This window comes from Arachis hypogaea, chromosome 10 (genome assembly GCF_003086295.3).
Source record: "Arachis hypogaea cultivar Tifrunner chromosome 10, arahy.Tifrunner.gnm2.J5K5, whole genome shotgun sequence".
Classification (NCBI taxonomy): domain Eukaryota; kingdom Viridiplantae; phylum Streptophyta; class Magnoliopsida; order Fabales; family Fabaceae; genus Arachis; species Arachis hypogaea.
The window spans coordinates 113,524,764-113,543,655 of NC_092045.1; the positions used below are offsets into that span (position 1 = coordinate 113,524,764).

Below are 18,892 nucleotides of genomic sequence, written 5' to 3' on the forward strand. Positions count from 1 at the left end.
TAGAAAAGATGAGAGTAAGGATCCCATATATTCGGGCAATTAAAGACATGTATGATGGGGCCACAACTAGTGTGAAGACTCAAGGTGGTGTGACGGAGGAATTTTCTATTGGTATATGATTACACCAGGGATCATCCTTAAGTCCATACATTTTCACATTAGTCTTGGAAGTACTCACAGAGCACATCCAAGAGCCTGTGCCATGGTGCATGCTTTTTGCCGATGATATCGTCCTTATGGGAGAGTTAAGGGAAGACCTAAATAAGAAGTTGGAATTATGGAGAGAAGCTTTAGAAGTGTATGGTCTGCGCATAAGCCGTAGCAAGACAGAACATATGGAATGTAAGTTCAGTCTGAGAAGGGAAAACTCCAATATAGAGGTGAAGATTGGAGAAAACATCATAGAAAAAGTTAAAAGTTTTAAGTATATTGGGTGCATCATACAGGATAATGGAGAGATTGAACATGATGTAAATCATAGGATCCAAGTAGGTTGGTCAAAATGGCGGAGTGCATATGGTTTTATATGCGACAAAAAAGTGCCTTTAAAACTTAAACGTAAATTCTATTGCACCGCTATAAGACCGGCTATACTGTATGGTATGGAGTGTTGGGCGGCTAAAGGGGAGCACGAACATAAGCTGAGTGTGGCAGAGATAAAGATGTTGAGATGGATGAGTGGTCATACGCGATTGGATAAAATAAGGAATGAAGATATAAGGGAGAGAGTTGGAGTAGCACCCATTGTGGAAAAGATGGTTGAATCGCGTCTCAGGTGGTTTGGACATGTGAGAAGAAGACCGATAGAACATCCAGTCAGGAGGGTGGATGAGATGGAAGATGGACAAAGGGCGAAAGGCAGAGGCAGACCTAAAAAGACCATCCATGAGGTGGTCAAACGAGATCTACATGTAAACGGTCTCTCTGTAGACATGATACATGACAGAGCACAATGTCGTCGTTTGATTCATGTAGCCGACCCCACTTAGTGGGACAAGACTTTGTTGTTGTTGTTGTTTGGATAATTTTATTAGCAAAAGTTTATATTTCATGGGTACAAATGATAATTTCCTTTTTCTATGAGTAGATATGTCAGCGTTTTCAACTTTCGTAGATATAAATGGTAGTTTACTCTTTTATCTTTACTCAATCTTATTACGGATTTTAATTTTGATGTACGGTCATTAATAATAAAATAATTTTATATGTACATTTAATAACATAATATTATATTAAAAATAATAAATATAATTATACCATCAATATATTAAAATTAAATTTATTATGTTATATACATAAAAAATTATGATAAAATATATATTAAAATATAAAATTTATAATAAAATTAGTTTATAACTTTAAAATATAAAATTTATAGTAAAATTAATACTCTATATATTTATAGTTGATAAAATAATTCTCAAAATAATAAAATTAGTTTGTAACTTTAAAAAGATGATAATTTTTTCATAAAATTGTCTGATTATTAATTTTTTATTATTTAAAAAAGAGACTAAATTTGTAACATCACTAATTTTAAAAAATCTAATTTTAATTAATTTAATATTGATTTTAGTAAATTAAAGATATATATTCTATTTAAAACGTTGGAGACAATTAAACTCAATTTAGTATGAGCTGAGCCTAATTATTTATTTCTAATTTTTCAGTTAATTCTAGCTTTTTTGTTACAAACATATAGTATGAAAATTTAAAAAAATTAACTATTAAATATAAATAAATAATATTAAATATTAGTGAAAAAAGAAATAGTATAAATAGGGACTATATTATTATACTATTGGGACTATATTATTATACATTATTATATTAGGAGAAAAAAAAATAAAAAATAAAAAATATTATTCATACACTAAATATTTTTTATATTTATATAAAAATATAGTTGTTACTAATTAATTGTATGTTTAAATTTTTTTCATTAACAAAATAAAAAGAACGTGTTTTGATTATTAAGAAAATATTGATTTAATCGGTAATTATCATAAAGAATATACACGTAGTGCGATTGTAACAAATAGGTGAATCTTAATTTATTAAGAGTTTTTTTTTTTCATTCACTCAAACTAAAAAATTTTTATAATTTTAATAAGAGAAAAGTTTGTAGGTCAGTAATTTTGATTGATATTAGTTAGTATTTGTAACAAACAATCTAACATTTTTAACTCAATATTTTTATTTCAATAGTCTAACAATATATTTTTAGCTAATTAAAAAATCAATAAAATTTATTATTTTTAATTACTAATATTTAAAAATATAAATTAAAAATATATTATTAAAATATTAAATTAAAAAATTAGACTAATAACTAAAAATATTGATTATAAACAATAAATTTTACTTGGTTTTGAGCTTGATCCTTTAATATTATTGGTTAATTGCGGCCAAAAATAATAAATCATCCGAGTTCTATATACCATTGATGCTTTGATCATTCATCAATATAATTAAACATCTTGTATATCCTTTAAACTTCAATAGCATCACAATTCACATACCATCAATTATTTAGATCTTCTTCTCTAATTCTTATTATCTCCTCTATAATTCATTAATTCTAGTGCTAGCATTTTTCGCCGCTACAACCACACATTCTAAATGGACGATCATCGCATGGTGACAATCATGTCACTATTTGATTGGATGCACGTAACCATCTGCCACTTATTCAAGAGATTATAGACCTAACCAAAAATGATGCATTAACTGGGCTCCAAATCCAAGCACTCACGCACACACATGGAACAAAAAACAGCTACCTCCAACAACGTCTTAATTGACCCAAGCAACGGTTTCAACCGCGCTACCAGAACATTCCACAGCCTAAAACCCCCTCTCCGCCTCCCTCCTTCACATGCCACCGTCTCCGCACCATCATACGTTCTCTCTCTCCGTCGCAACTCACCTTGGTCCGACTCCGTCACCGCTCTCATCGACTCTGCCACCGGCCGCCACCTCTCCTACGCCGATTTCATCCGCCGTTCGGAAACCCTAGCTGCCAACCTTACATCCCTCTTCACACTCTCCAAAAACGACACCGCTTTGGTCCTCTCTCCAAACCTCCTCCACGTTCCTATCCTCCACTTCGCGCTCCTCTCCCTCGGCGTCGTTGTTTCGCCGGTAAATCCACTTGCCACGCGCTCTGATCTCACGCGCATCATCCGCCTTAGCAAACCTACCATCGCATTCGCCACGTCATCAGCGGCTAACAACCTTCCCTATGAGTTCCGTCACGGAACCGTCCTCATCGACTCGCCCGAGTTCGAATCGCTCATGACAGCGAGTCGACCCGGCGCCAAACTCGAACAAGTGGAGGTGAGTCAGTCTGACGTGGCAGCTATTCTTTACTCTTCAGGAACCACAGGGAATGTGAAGGGAGTGATGCTGACTCACCGGAACCTGATTGCAATGGCAGGGGTATACGACGTCGTTCGGCCGCAGAGGGAGAAGCCCGCGGTGTTCCTATATACGGTGCCGTTTTTCCACGTGTTCGGGTTTACGCTCTCGCTGAGGGCGGTGGTGCTGTTGGAAACGGTGGTGTTAATGGAGAGATTCGGATTGAGGAGGATGATGGAGGCGATAGAGAGGTTTCGAGTTACGCACATGGCGGCGGTGCCGTCAATAATGGTAGCGATGATGAAAGACGACCTGACGGCGGCTTATGATTTAAGGTCGTTGGAATGCGTCTCTTGCGGCGGGGCTCCTCTCGGAAAGGATACCGCCGCGGCGTTCAAAACAAAGTTTCCCAAAGTGTTAATCTTGCAGGTTAGGGAGTTATTAAAGTGTTTCTTACTCTTTTTTTTTATATATATTTAACCTGTTACGAAATTTTTTTTTTCATTCCTTTTTTGTGTGTACATACTACATAAGTACATATATAGTCATGAAACTATTAACCATAAACAGTGGGTTAATTTTTTTGGATATTGAATAAGAATTTGTGTAATCCTTTAATATTAAAAATTACTTTGTTTTATAAAATTATGGGTGCTATAAAATTTGTAGAGATCTAATTGTTAGATCAAATTTTTTTTATTTATAAAGACAATACATAAATTACGTATTATATTATTTTAATATTAAATTACAATATACAATCCTCATATTATCAATGCAATTTGTAGTATGCGTATTATGCTTGTATAGAATAACGTCTCTAGAATACTATTTTTTGCAACATTAAGGTAAAATTCTATTCACTCTCCCATATTAAAATAAAAAATCCTAAACAGTGATGATATTGCACTAAAAATTTTAGAAATACGAAAATATTTCATGTTTGTCTTATTAGCTGCTATAAAGTTTTTATAAAATTAAAAGGTTGCCTAATTTGTACTTTCCCTCAAGATTCGCATTGGTATTCTCTGTCTCTCTCTCCTCCCACTAGCCAGAATATTCAAATCCATTTTAAATTTGAAGTTATATTGTAAATCTTCTTTGTCGCGGCAACTGGCAAGATTAACTTAAAAATGAAAAATGAATAGGAAAACAGTAACACATACTCCTTACTTAGAATAGTTCATCTTATATCGAAGAAGGAAATATTGCAGGGATACGGTCTAACGGAGTCAACGGCAGGGGTTGCCCGAACAACGAATCCGGAGGAGGCAAGCCGATCAAGGACAACAGGTAAGCTGGTGTCAGGTGTTGAGGCTAAAATTGTAAATCCAGACACAGGGGAGCCCATGTTTCCTGGTGATCAAGGGGAACTTTGGCTCAGAGGACCTTCAATTATGAAAGGTATTCAATTAATAGTACTTCTTCCTAACAACTATTATAGGATAAAAATTTTAAAGTGATACTTATTAGCTAAATATTTTATTAATATTTAGTGTAGCTATTCTGTACCCCCCAAAAAGAAAAAAAAAAAAATTGTTCCCCTACCGGAAACATGTGCGAATCTAGTATAGGAGAATAATGGAAAGAAGTCTGAAAGCATGCTTGAATTGTGTATGTGTTGAAAACGTATGCCACAAGTATAGTATGCATTTTGTCTCGTACTAACATGTTTCTTCTGTTGGAGCGTTTAGAAAAGCTAAAATGTTATATTTATTTAACTAATTATTTATCTATTATTTACTACATATATAATAGTTTAGCTAAAATGTGAACAAAGAAGTTATAAATGGTGAAATTACTACAATATGTACAAAATGGTGTGTTATATTATTTCTTGATATTTAACAATTGAGCTCAATTTGGTTAAATTATTACAATTAGATTCTCTTATAAGTTACTTTTTCTTTTCTTTTCTGTTAAGAAGTATTTTAGTTGTTCTAAATTGAGAATTTATTTAAATAAAATTATAAAAATAAGTTGGAGACACAAAATTATCATGATCTTTTTATTCCAAATTTTTAATATCGTAAGTTAGTCAACACATTAAGTTATAGATCACATCTGAGTATACATATTTAAAATAATACATATAAAATAATATTATATATTCAAATTTTTTTGTTAATCAAGTCCAATTAAATTAATCTAATATAACAAAATCAGTGACTAGTTAGCATTTAAGGGCGAAGCTAAGTTGAAGTTGAGGGAGGGACCAAAAATTAATCTTGTAATAAAAAAAAGAGTAAAATAAAATTTTTAAGGGGGCTAAAATAAAATTTGTACACAATTTATAAGAAAAAATTAAAATTTGGGAAGGGCCATCTCTTTATGTGATTTTGGAATTATCCGTTGTTTTATAAAATTTAGTTGATTTAGTTAAGAGAATGAATTTTTCTTTTCTTGACTTCATAATTTTTTTTTAATAATACCATGAGTCTTATTTCTTTAGATACATATTTAATCAATATTGTAACATTTTTAAAAAAAATGATAATTATAATATAACAATCAAACTCATTAAATTGAGTTATTATTATTCTCCCTTCAATGCTTTCAAGATGTAAGGTCGTCTTTGAAATCTAAAATATCTTATAATGATCAAACTGATTCATGAAACTATATATTTTTGAACTTGAGTTTTAGTATTGGATTTAGAGAAACAGTCCAAAACATTTTTCTTATTTTATTTTATTTTATTGGGAGCAGGTTATGTTGGTGACGCAGAAGCAACTTTAGCAAGCTTGGTGGATGGGTGGTTAAGGACTGGGGACCTCTGCTATTTCGATGAAGAGGGTTTCCTCTATGTCGTTGACAGGTTGAAAGAGTTGATCAAATATAAAGGCTACCAGGTAAACTATTTCCCTTTCTTGCTTCCAAAAGTTTTTCCCTTAAATAATATGACTTTGCCACTACTGTTAAATTAATATGACTAGTGCATAGTAGTGAAACATTACCGATCATAATGTTCATCCTGTAAATAAATTATAGTGTTTATTTTCTAACTACTATTGGAAGATGAATAAATTATGATATATATGTGTGTGTTTAATTATTCTAATTTATCTTTTATGTCTTAAGAATTGAGTGGTTATTACTTATTTCTAAATGTGATAGGGTGTATTACAAGTATTGCAAGTATTGCATCTTTTAAGAGATATAATTTTTAAATAATTTATATGTGTGAGATATTTTTCACATCTTAAACTAATTTTTGGGGTTAATTAAGCACATTTACTTTCAAAATGGTATAATAGCCTATTTAATTCAATGTTATTCTGTTATTGCACTATTCACACACAAAAGTATTTGAAAAGTGCAAAAAAATACAAAATTGAGGTCTTATCAAAATCATCATCCACTTTTAATATCAAGATGATATTAACTAATTTTTAAATAATACTAATATACCGTTAATTTAATTTTGATAATAATGGAACAAAAATTTATTACATATGTTCATTTATTTAAGAATAATTTATCTATTCATTCAATTCTAAGCATTACCAATTTTTATTTATTACTTTTGTTAGTATGTGTTTTTTAGTTTCGATCAGATCATTATTTTAAAACGAAGTGAATATTTTAATAATAAATCTTAGTTACAAATCTGAACGACCAGGGGCGGAGCTAGGTACAAGCAAAGGGGGGCAATGGCCCCCCTAATTTTAATTTTTTACATGTAAATTATATATAAATTTCAGTTTAGCTTCCCCTTAAAATTTTATTTTAGTCTTATTTTATTGTGTAAATATTTTTTGCCCCCCTCCAATATTTTTTCTAGCTCCGCCCCTGTGAAGGACCTTTACATTGTCATGATTAATTTGTGATACTTGATTGTACATTGCAGGTGGCCCCTGCAGAATTAGAACAAGTGCTCCATTCGCACCCTGAGATAAGCGATGCGGCAGTTATTCCGTAAGATTACTACGATGAAATCTAAACTCTTAAAACAACACTTATTTTTAAAGTTCATTTAATGGAATAATGGTTGATTCCAATAAAATATTTTCCATTAAATAATTCAACAGTATAACAATAATTTTTAATCGATTATTACTTACTGTAATTCAAGATAAATCTGTTTTCATTTTTTCGTATATGAACACAAAGCATTTAGAAAAAAGGACTGTAATTGTAAGGGGCATTAGGATTAGTAGTTCAGATTTACCATAATAATAATATTTATACATCGTTTTTCATTCATAGATATCCTGATGAAGAAGCTGGTCAAGTCCCCATGGCCTTTGTGGTAAGAAAGCCCCAAAGTTCCCTTGGTGAAGCAGAAATAATTGAATTTGTTGCTAAGCAGGTACTTCATCCATTTTTCCATATTCAATTAACCGATCATAAAAGATAGATGTTAATGATATTATAATATAGGATGTCTACGTTTTATATTTATAATCAAATTTTATAAACAATATAATCAAATTTAATTCGTATGTATAATCAAATTTCTAATTATTACTATCAAATTAGATTTATATTTATAATTAAAATAAAAATTAAAATATAAAATACCATGGTTGTTAATTTATAATGTTTATTTCTTAGGAATTTTTTTATTATATTAAAATGAAAATTTATATGATATATTTTATAGTATTAAACTATTGATCATATACTCGACCCCACTTAATAGAATAAGATTTAGCTAGTGTTGATATTGAAATGGAAATTGTAAATCTTATTTCTGGGTGCTTTGCCTTGTTGCAGGTTGCGCCATACAAGAAAATAAGACGTGTAACATTTGTTGACTCCATACCAAAGAATGCAGTGGGGAAAATTCTAAGGAAAGATTTAAATAAAATTGCTCTTGAAAGATATATCTCTAGGCTATAAATATACTTCAGTTCGTTTTATTTTATTTCTTTGGGTGGGGTTGTAATTCTAGGATTTTTAGTTTTTTACTACTTAAATGTCATATTTTGCAAGAATAATAGTATAATTATTAAGCTCAATAAATGGTTAATCATTTAGCCATTAACAATGAAAAGCAAAAGAATAATCAACTTCTCATACTTGCCCGGAAATGGCTCTTCATATCAGACTCGGATAAGAACATAGCTAATTCCCTAAACTGAGCAGAGTGTTCTGATATATGCTTGATAAAATTACACTCATCTCTATATGAAACAGACTCAATTGGTGGGGACTGAGCACATGAGAAAAGTAATACAATTTCCCACAAAGCAATACCCATGTAGGAGAAATGATGATGTTTATTATTAATACTCACGATTTGGAAGCAACTCTAATTTCATAAACATGGCTATTAAGTTAAAAAATTCACACTAAGAAGTTGCAAGAAATCATAACTAGTGAATCAAAGAAGGTTTCTTTAACCATGCCCTTTTGAGATTCAGAATACCATAGAACAGAATCATCTTCATAGAGTTGACTAACGTCCTTATGCACTCTCCTCTGGAGCTTCTCTCTTTTTGCCTTTCTTGGTTCCATCAGTATTCTGTTGTTGCTGTTCAGCCTTCTTCTGTGCTCGAACCATTGCACGCCTTTCTCGTGGCCGCATTTCTCGTACGCTTCTAGGAGGCATTACATAAGGTTCAAGTGGTCGATCACCAAACGGATGCTCACTGCCGGGGAAGATCCTCAGCTTTCGATCCCTATCCTACACCAATTAATCATAATGTGAAAAAACGATGTCTGTGTATATACACATACATCAGAACCAAAGTGTAACAAAATGTAAAGAAAAATTAATTAACAATCAGAGATATCTAAGAAAATGATTTTTTACAAGCCATTCATCTCTGAACATGTATGAGAATTACCTGATGATTTTTCTATAATTCATTTCAATTCAAATCAATTCTATTCCAAAATCTTTTTGTTCAAAACACACCAAAAACAGATGGAATAGAAGGCTGTGCTAGAAATGGAAACTAAAAAAGATGGATTTTTGAGTTCAGGAATAGACCAGAGAGTAGAGTAATCAATGAATTCCAGGGGAAGAGTGAAATACAAGAGATTTTAGGCGAACTTATTAATATTAAGCAAAAGACAAAGTAAACATGTACAAACTCTGGCTCCGTACAAGTGTAATTAAATTCCATATTCACGATTTAAATTTTCAAAATTAAGGGTCAATGTTGCACTTACATCACGCAATTTGTTTCTAGGCAACATGCGCAAAACAGCTTTGCGAATGACTTCTGTAGGATCTTTGGCCATCTGATCCTTGAAAGTCCTTTCCTTGAGGTGGCCCACATACCTATACACCATTATGTCTGTATTAAGTTACATCACAATATTGTGAATAATGCAAGAATATTATGGGGCATAAGAAACTCCATAGCTAAAAAGCAAACATAATTGGGGACAACGGTTGTTGGACCATAGAAGATAAGCATATAGATAAAAATAAAATCATCTGATTTACAAGAAGCCTAAAATAATTGATATTTCACCAATATTTAAACTAAAGTGCTTAAGGCACAACACTTGCCCTGTATGCCAGTAATAGACCTTGTCTGTAAGTTTTCTCCCAGTGACACAAACATCCTTTGCATTAAGCACAATGCACATATCTCCATCATCACGATTAGGTGTATAAGTTGGCTTATCCTTTCCCTGAACTACAGTAGCAATTTGAGATGCTAACCTCCCAAGAATCTACTCAAGGAACAAATGCATTAGTTAAATTATCTCATGAATTAAGATAAGTAAATTATTCAATAGCTGATCACTGATCAATGGACAGAATTCAAATGTAGAAAGCTTGGACATGCCAACTTACTGGTAATGTCTACATCTCCAAAAAATATTGGATACCAATATTTAGTGGGCATGCAGTCAACACAAATATTATATACTTGAACAAGGCTCCAACAGTTGAAAGACTCAGCTTGACAGTCGACACAATATTTTAAAATGATTATTTTACCACCTCAAATATTGAAATGTTCAACACCATATACAATTTCAGATAGAAAACAATTTGGAGAGTGAACTCTGCCAACGAAATAGATTATGAAAACAGACGAAAAGTAAGTTTAGTTAATCTTTATATGTACAAGGCTAGTTCTACAAAATATGTACCAGTATATGTTTTTTCAAAATGTCAGAATAACAAGTATTTGCACATGCCTAGTTCAGTAGTTCTACTAGTTATAGTATACGTTTTTACAAGAGGGGTTAAAGAACAAGTACCAGCACATAACAAACATAAAGAATGTTTCATATTTTTCTTTTATCTCTTTTTGTACAGGGGGAGTGGTGAATATTGATTGTTTAACACCTATGAGTTATGATGAGTATCACTATCAGCCTCTCATAATTTGAAATGGTAGTTAAAGGTACAAAGATGCAAGACCCCGAGAAAACCTTCACTGCAACTTTAGCCATTTCTTTTTAACTAGTTCACCTAATAAACTACTTTGAAATTCTCAACTTTTAATATGTCATGATCTTATGAGGGAATCAATTACAATAATTTAGAAAAATTATATTTATCTTTCTAAATTCCCTAAGCTAGCTTTACTATATATATAGGGTTTACGATTAATATATACAAAAATACAAAGATAGTTAGATTCAATCTTATTTGTCATTTGGGATTTTCATGAGATCGAATTGACTTATTCTGTTGGATAACTTTTAATAAGGTATAAATCCAAGTCAAGATATGGAAATGCAACCCAAAAACTGAATGTTTGCAAAACACTTCATTGATCAAATGCTGAGATGCGTGAGATCAAATAACAACCAGCAAGCATGGCAAAGCAAAACAATCATATTCATCTTGGAACGACACAACACAACCCTACCCTTTAAGCAAAAAACAATGCGAAAAATGCTCTGGCTAATGATTAGAATCCAAAATCAACAACATATTGTATCATGCGATCATACTCGCAGTTTGTATGAGGATTTCAACAGAAGCAGCAATATGAGAAACTGAACACTCACCTGTCCCTTGGCATCGAAAACCCGCCACCGGAGACCATCAAGATTAATGCGCCTTAATCCAGCCGCTGCTCTCTGATAATATTTAAAACAAATAAATTCGATACTGAATTCAAAATAGGGTGGAATTTTCACAAACACTTGGCATGCATTTCGTGCCAACAATGATTTAAACAACCAGAGGAGATTTCAGAATTACCTTCATGTTGAAAGCGTTAACCATCTTCATTTTGACCTCGGTTTCTTGTTTCGACCTTCCTCACAAAAATTTCACCGGTTCAGTTAACTTGAGAACAGAATAACACTACCTGATAGGAAAAGGGTGAGTTGAGTGAGTAGCCGCAGTTTGAGAGAATGAGTGAGGATTTCAAAGTGGAACGAAAGCAAAGAAGTGGAGAGAGGCGAGACGGTGACGGTGCCAGGCGACGCCGAGGGAGGGCGGGCAGAGACTGAGAGACTGAGAGGGTGAGGCTTAGGGTTTCAAACAAGGGGTTCTGAAAATGGAACCGCATATCCAACCCCTCCAAACTGCTTAGAACCGGTTAAACCGGGTTCGATATAAAAAAATTACAAAAAATAATATATAAAAGAAAATTAATATTGTTGTTTTCATATCAATCATAATCATGTTGGAATTTTTTTATTTAAGGTGAAAACTCAAGTGCAGTCGATTATACGTGAAGTTAATAGTTGAAAGTTATTAGATAAAAATTTAGTCAAATCAGTTAAATTATCTAACAGCTTTCAATTATCAACTTCACATGAAGACGACTGCACTTAAATTTTGACTTTTATTTAAATTAAATAATTATATAATTTATTGATATATACAAACTACGAAATAATTACTTAAATAAATAACGTATTACATGTCAGATACTGGAGTTTAATGTGAATATGGTCGTATCTCATATATTAAGACTTGGGCCATTATACGTGGAGAATCTGACGTATCCGAAGTGTACCAAGCTGATTTGGGTCATAACACCCGAAATACGGTCAAAACAAGAATTAAGGTCACAGCATCCGAACACATACAGATATAATTTCAGGTAAATTTAAATTAGACTAAAATTTAAAAATAATTTTAAATTGATATTTTTTAAATAAAATTAATTAAATTGATAAATAAAAATTAAATAATACTATTTAAATCTTAATAAATTATACTAATTTTTAAAATATTAAAATTAATAGACAGCTAAAATTTGAATATGTTAATCCAATTTTACTCTAAATTCATTGGCATCTAGAATTAAGGTAAAATTAATAACTACTTCTAATTCTAATCATTCATTGTTCCTAACGCTGCGTTTGTTTATCGAAACAGACACCGAGACATGGACATAGAGATATAAAATTATGTTTGGCAGAGAAGACATAGACAGAGATAGTGTGTCCAGAAATACTGAATTAGTGTATTTTGTGTTTATCTTGAAAAAGGACGTAGGGACACTAACAAGAAACACAATTTACTTTTCATTATTTTTGTTAATTTTCATAATTATATTTTTTTATTATTATATTTTTCATCTCAAATTTTTTAAATAAAAAAATGAGAATAAATTAGATTTTCATAATTTATTCTAGTTTATCACTAAATAGAATATAAGAACATAAAATCTTGTGCCTTTGTCCATTAGTATCTTATCCTATTTTGTTCGAAAAAATAAACGCAACCAACGTGTACACTTTTAATTTACAATTATTAAAAAATAAAAAATTGATATATGTTATTGCTATTATTAATAAAAATTAATTTTACCTTAATTTTAGGTGCTAAAAGTTTGGAATAGAATTGGATTTAACAATGAACCGATTCAAATTTTAACTATTTACTAATTTTAATATTTTTAAAATTAGTATAATTTATTACAATTTAAATAGTATTTATTTAATTTTATTTATCAATTTAATTAATTTTTATTCAAAAATATAAATTTAAAATTACTTTTAAATTTGGACTAATTTAAAATTTATCTGAAATTATATTTGCACATATCTCGAGTGATATGTCTCTAATTTCTGTTTTATCCGTATTTCGGGTGGTGTAACCCAAATCAGCTTTTAAATGCATCTAGGATGTTCAGTACCCATCTATCGGTCTACAATGTTTTCAGGTACATTCTGAATATATCAGATTCTTCACGCATAATAGCTCAGAATGAAATACACCTATATTCACGTTGAGCTCACAGTACTTGAGATGTAGTACGTTGTTTATTTAAATAATTATACTGTAATTTATTTATATCGACAAATTATGTGATTATTTAATTTAAATAAAAAATTTTAATCATATTACGTGTATACAAAAAATAATATATATTAAAATATAAAATATAAATTAAAAATAATTTAATAACACAGTTTTAATCATACCATAGTAATTAATTTTTTTGTACATATAATATTTTTATTTTATTAATATCATTTCACAGATAATTATTTTGCATTGTATATTTGAATAAATTTGTAAAAAAAAAGTGACATTATCAAATAGAAGTAACAACATTCATTCTCAGAAATATAAATTATATTTTTTTCAATTTTTAAATGAATTGCTCGACCATAAGCGGAGCGTAAACTGTAAAGTACAAGAGCTCAACGAAACAAAACAAATTGAGCCAAGTAACAAAAATAACGAGTCCCAACCTTACAAAAAACACTTCAAACTCACACGCAAATACACACAAAAACCAAACAGAAAACACACTTCTTACTCAATTAATACAAGAGCCCAAAGTCCACATTACAAAAAAAATAAAAATACAACTAACACACCATATCAAAGACATCAAAACGACTATTACTCCAAATATGATCTACATGCATTCTTCCTTATATTAAGAATTTAGTTCCTATTTTTTTGCTACTCTTTGCTTTTTTCTAATTTTTTTTATTGCATTGTCAATTGTATTGATATTTTCTTTTCATTTTTCGTTACATAAATATTTTGTCACAATTTTTTATCACTATATTATAAATTGAGTTGAGAATCTAGTTTAATTTTGATGCATGACTAATAAAATTTATATTATCAACTCATAAAAATCAAATATTATTTTAATAAACTTAGATTTGTAGTGTAAAGAATTTTACACTTTATCATTTTAAATTCATTTGTTTAGATGATTCTTTTTGAAATAATAGAATTGAAAATTAGTTAATTTTGTAAATGTAGCAATCGTATTGATTGTGTATGAAAATTATTCTATTTTTAATTTATCTAATTATTAGTTTTTTAAAATATTTATATTAGTATAATTACCTCGCGGTTACTGTACTTATATAAAATGGAGATCACTTTAATAAAGACGTTAAAAATATTTTTTTTAAGATATTTATATGTGTGATATTATTATTGGATATCTTTATTAAACCGGTTAATAATTTATTTTTTAATAAATCAGAACAAAATTAGTTTATTATAGCAACAATAATAAACCCAATTGTATGCATTATAATTATTAGACCCGATTTGATCCGATCGAATTACATTATCTAAATTGAATATTTTTAAATTTTTTGATAAAAAGACAAATATATCTCTAACTTTTTGTTTTAAAAATATTTGAATCTCTAAAAATTTAAAAATACAATAGATTCCTAAAAAAATTGGGTTTATTATTATTGTTACAGAAAATTGATTTTATTCTAATTTATTAATAAATTCAAAAATAATCAGTTCATTAATACGTCTAATAATAGTACGACACGTAAGCGTTTCTACAAAAAGACATTTTAAGCGTCTTTATAGAAACATCCCCGTATAGGACAACTGTTTCTTCGGCATGCTTGGAATTTTGAATAGCTCAAGTCATTTTCATTCAAAGAAAACTTCAGCAAGGTTCGAGGAAACATGTTTTTGGATCTAGATTCTGAAGCTCGTTCACAGATCCATCTTTTCACAGCATGTCAACAGAGTTGTAAGATGGCTTGTAAATAACATGAAACACATATTATAGTAGTTGAATGAGTATGGTTGATGAGCAAAACCAAAGTTACTTTAATGTTAGTATCATACACCACGTGCTAAAATGGTTGAACTATACAAATGGATTTGGTACTCCACGTGTTCCAGTCTCCGCATTAACAATGCTCAACCAATCAAGTGGTGCAATCATTGTGTTCTGTTTTTTGTTGTGGTAACAATTCTCTTTGATGAAGAATGGTGATAATATATATCTATATATATAGTTGAGAGGGGTCTTAGGCATGTTTGGTAGGATGTAACCAAACCCAAGTAATTTGTAGTGATTTTTTTTGGGAAGAAAAACTATTATTTAAAAAAAATGGTCAAATGACACTTATAAATTGCAGATTACACATTAGATTTAAAATTATAGACTATATACCCATTTTGGTCATGAAAGAATTTTAAATTTGACACTTTAGTCTTCAACTAAAATTAATTATTCGATTGGTCTCTAACAATTAAGTTCGTCAGTTACTTAGGTCCTTTACTCCTTTAATTCTAACGGAGGACAAAATAGTCCATGACAACTCTAACAGGGACAAAATAGTACCTGATCTCCTCTGTTCGTAAACGACACTGTTCTCTCCCAATTTCCATCATATCTCGTATAACACTAATAGTCTAACACTATAACTTCAAATTACACAATGCACACTCTATAAATTTAATGTTCACAAGAAAAAAAATTATCAACTTGTTCTCAATCAATTCATACTCAGGAAACTAATGTCTATGTCTCTTAACTAATTGTCGTATTCTTTGATGGATCCCATGAATATAGACAGCAAGCCTGATTTGTTAAGACTCGTCGTCGTTGTTGCCATCTCCCTCCTCCTCTGCCTAACCTCTCCATGACCACATTGTCCACCACTTCGATCGCTTCCTTCGACTTCTTCTATGAATCAATGTTCAGTAATCGCTTCAGTTTCCATATGAGCGGCAACGGCGACATTGCTCGTTGTAATAGCTTGGATGCGAGGTCGAAGCTGTCTGCCAACTTGGACTCCGGAAAAGAAGGAATGAAGCACTCGATATCTATTTCAAATGAGAATTTGCATATGATGTCAAAGGAGAATCTTCACATGATGTCCTAATGTCCAACAATCTATATTGCTTGCTGGAGAGTGGAGAAAGGCGTGCCCTTGGAGTAGTTGTGGAACTTGGTCTTGAGGATGTTGTGGACGTTGTCGAGATTGGAGGTGATATTATCAAAGACGTGAAAGTAGATGTTTTCGGTGGGTGAAGTGCAGAGGAGGTGGATGTACTAGTCACAAAGATTTAGGAAGTGTGTAGTCCATGACATATTGAGGTAGGTGCGACACGTGTAACAATTACACCATGGCTTAATCTTGGAGCTAAAGAGGAGGAAGGAAAAGATGAAAAAGAAGACTGTGAAAGTGAAGAAGGAGAGTATGAATGTTAGGGTTATGCGAGATATGATCAAAATTTGGGAAGAATATTGTCGTTTTCGAATAAAGGGGTTAGGGATCATTTTGTCCATTGTTAGAGTTGTCAGGGATCATTTTGTCCCATGTTAGAGTTTTCATGGACCATTTTGTCTTTCGTTAGAGTTGACGGAGCCAAGGACCTAAGTGACTGACGGAATTAATTGTTAGGGACCAATCGAGTAATTAATTTTAGTTGGGGACTAAAATATCTGGTTTAAAATTCTTTGAGGACCAAAATAGGTATATACTCAAAACCAAATATAAAAATAGATAAATTTTATGTTGAAATATCATTTGAGGGGAGATACAGAATCTAATTATAAAGAATTTTATAAGACAGAAATAAAGATAAATCACAATCTATTTTATTTCTAATTTTACACAAAAAATACTATAACCCAAAAAAGTATCATCTCTTCTTCTCTGAATAGATCTAAAGACTTTTTGAATCTAAAAATATTTTCATAGATAAAAAGTTTTTCTGATTGAATCTTTACCCAAATTTATAAAATCATATCTAAAATACTCATGAAAAAGACCAATACATTATAAAAGAAAGAGAACAACCACGAAATCTAGATTTCTTGAAAACAGAAAAAAAAAAGAGAACAAATAAAAAACAAACAACAACAAACAAATAGAGAAACTGAACAAGAGGATACAGAAAAAGAGAGAAAGGTGGGTGAAAAAATGAGTGGTGAAAAGATGTGGACCGCAAAAAGAAATGACCGTAGTGGTAAAAGTATGTTTGACAAAAAGTAAGAATGATAAAGTAAAAAAAAAAAAAAAAGATGATAGATGGTTAAAGAGGAGAAAGAAAAGAAAAAAAGAAGAGACAAAAAGAAGATTTTTAAAGGAATAGAAGAGTAAAGGAGAATAGTCCAGAAATAGAGAAAAATCACCAAAGTCCAAAATTAAGACGACAACCCTAAAAAAACTTCGTTTTTATTTTTTATTTTTTGCCAGAAGATTGAGAGTGGTTTTTACTATATCTCCTCAAATAATTTGTTGTACTTTATCCAGCATAAATAACTTTTCTTTATTATAAAAATTATTTTTTATATTTATTTTTCTTCTCTCTATCTTTGGTGAGTTCCACCAAAAACGAATTAAATCTCAATTTGGCCTCTGAAATTTGGCCTGATATTCAAAATGATCCCCACAATTTCGTTGACCCCAATTAGAACCCCCAAATTTATAATTGTGGTTCCAGTTTGCCTCTATGATCATCTCCGTCACCGGAATGTTGATCTAACGCAATTGCATGACATGGTGGACATTACTTAAACGACGGCACATTGGTTTTGCGTGCAAACCCTTTAAAAACCACGCAATGTAAGGATTTTCTTGATATTTGTCAACTTATGATTGTTGTAATGGAAAAAAAGAGAGTTTTAACCCACAAAAAAACTGAAACGATATGATTTCCAAAGAATTTAGACACAAAATTAATATATCATTGTTTAAATAGTATTTATCATATTATATAATTACATCAAATTAATATTCTAATAACAGAGATGATCACATAAACAAATTAAAATCACAATTATAAATTTAAAAATTTTAATTAGAATCAACAAAATTGTAAGAGTCGATCTAAACATCAGAATAAATTCCAGATATAGTTAGTACTGGGGAGTATATACATGTACTATAGATATCCTAAAGCATAGAAGCTAGTAGTGGCTTTTAGGACATTATCTTCAGAGTTCAGTTGCCTTTAGTGCTTGTTTTTGCGGCTATTTATTATTGTCTTGTACAGTTATATGAGATTTTATTAGTGAGAGTGGGAAATAAAATCTTTTTCTTGAAAGTAAGAGCCTAGTTTTATCAATGTCGACTAATAGTTGTGTTTGTCTTTTCCAACCATTATCGAATCAGGCTACTTTTCAGTTTTGACTACTTTATTTCTATATTTGTTTTGTTGCATGGGAACTTGGAATTGTATTATGAATTTGTAATGTATGATGTTTATGCTAGTTCCTATTATGAAGGATGGAGCTATCAAGTTTTTAACGCGTGATTAATATAGGATTAATTAGCCGATTAGGTAGTAGTATCTGATTTTTCTTTTTTTCCTTTTTTCCTTTTTTTTCTTTTCCTCAATTTCTCATTTTTTTAATTAAATCTAATAACTAAATTAAATTTATATACATACATTTATATTTATATT

General features: G+C 30.6%; 2 protein-coding genes across 2 annotated transcripts; one reads left to right on the top strand and one right to left on the bottom strand.

Annotated features, from left to right (window-relative positions):
• The first annotated feature begins 2,500 nt into the window (after positions 1 to 2,500).
• LOC112716768 (4-coumarate--CoA ligase-like 9) lies at positions 2,501 to 8,396 on the top strand. The gene is made up of 6 exons (XM_025768765.3): positions 2,501 to 3,789; positions 4,575 to 4,764; positions 6,070 to 6,212; positions 7,211 to 7,278; positions 7,570 to 7,672; positions 8,080 to 8,396. The coding sequence occupies exons 1-6, from the start codon at positions 2,764 to 2,766 to the stop codon at positions 8,203 to 8,205; spliced, it is 1,656 nt and encodes a 551-aa protein (XP_025624550.1). The 5' UTR covers positions 2,501 to 2,763; the 3' UTR covers positions 8,206 to 8,396.
• A 171-nt stretch (positions 8,397 to 8,567) lies between these two features.
• Positions 8,568 to 11,844, bottom strand: LOC112716770 (uncharacterized). The gene is made up of 5 exons (XM_025768766.3): positions 11,489 to 11,844; positions 11,293 to 11,364; positions 9,830 to 9,996; positions 9,484 to 9,595; positions 8,568 to 8,992 (listed from the first exon to the last, which is right to left on the bottom strand). Exons 1-5 carry the CDS (start codon positions 11,516 to 11,518, stop codon positions 8,774 to 8,776), a joined length of 600 nt encoding a protein of 199 aa, XP_025624551.1. The 5' UTR covers positions 11,519 to 11,844; the 3' UTR covers positions 8,568 to 8,773.
• Positions 11,845 to 18,892: the final 7,048 nt, after the last annotated feature.

Excerpts from the sequence above, each read along its gene's own strand:
- LOC112716770 (XM_025768766.3), bottom strand. The coding sequence starts at position 11,518 with ATGAAGATGGTTAACGCTTTCAACATGAAG. Across the intron at positions 11,365-11,488 it reads TTAACGCTTTCAACATGAAG|AGAGCAGCGGCTGGATTAAG; the intron begins GTAATTCTGAAA and ends AAATATTATCAG. Across the intron at positions 9,997-11,292 it reads TTTTCGATGCCAAGGGACAG|ATTCTTGGGAGGTTAGCATC; the intron begins GTGAGTGTTCAG and ends TTCCTTGAGTAG.
- LOC112716768 (XM_025768765.3), top strand. The coding sequence starts at position 2,764 with ATGGAACAAAAAACAGCTACCTCCAACAACGTCTTAATTGACCCAAGC. Across the intron at positions 4,765-6,069 it reads AGGACCTTCAATTATGAAAG|GTTATGTTGGTGACGCAGAA; the intron begins GTATTCAATTAA and ends TATTGGGAGCAG. Across the intron at positions 6,213-7,210 it reads TCAAATATAAAGGCTACCAG|GTGGCCCCTGCAGAATTAGA; the intron begins GTAAACTATTTC and ends TGTACATTGCAG.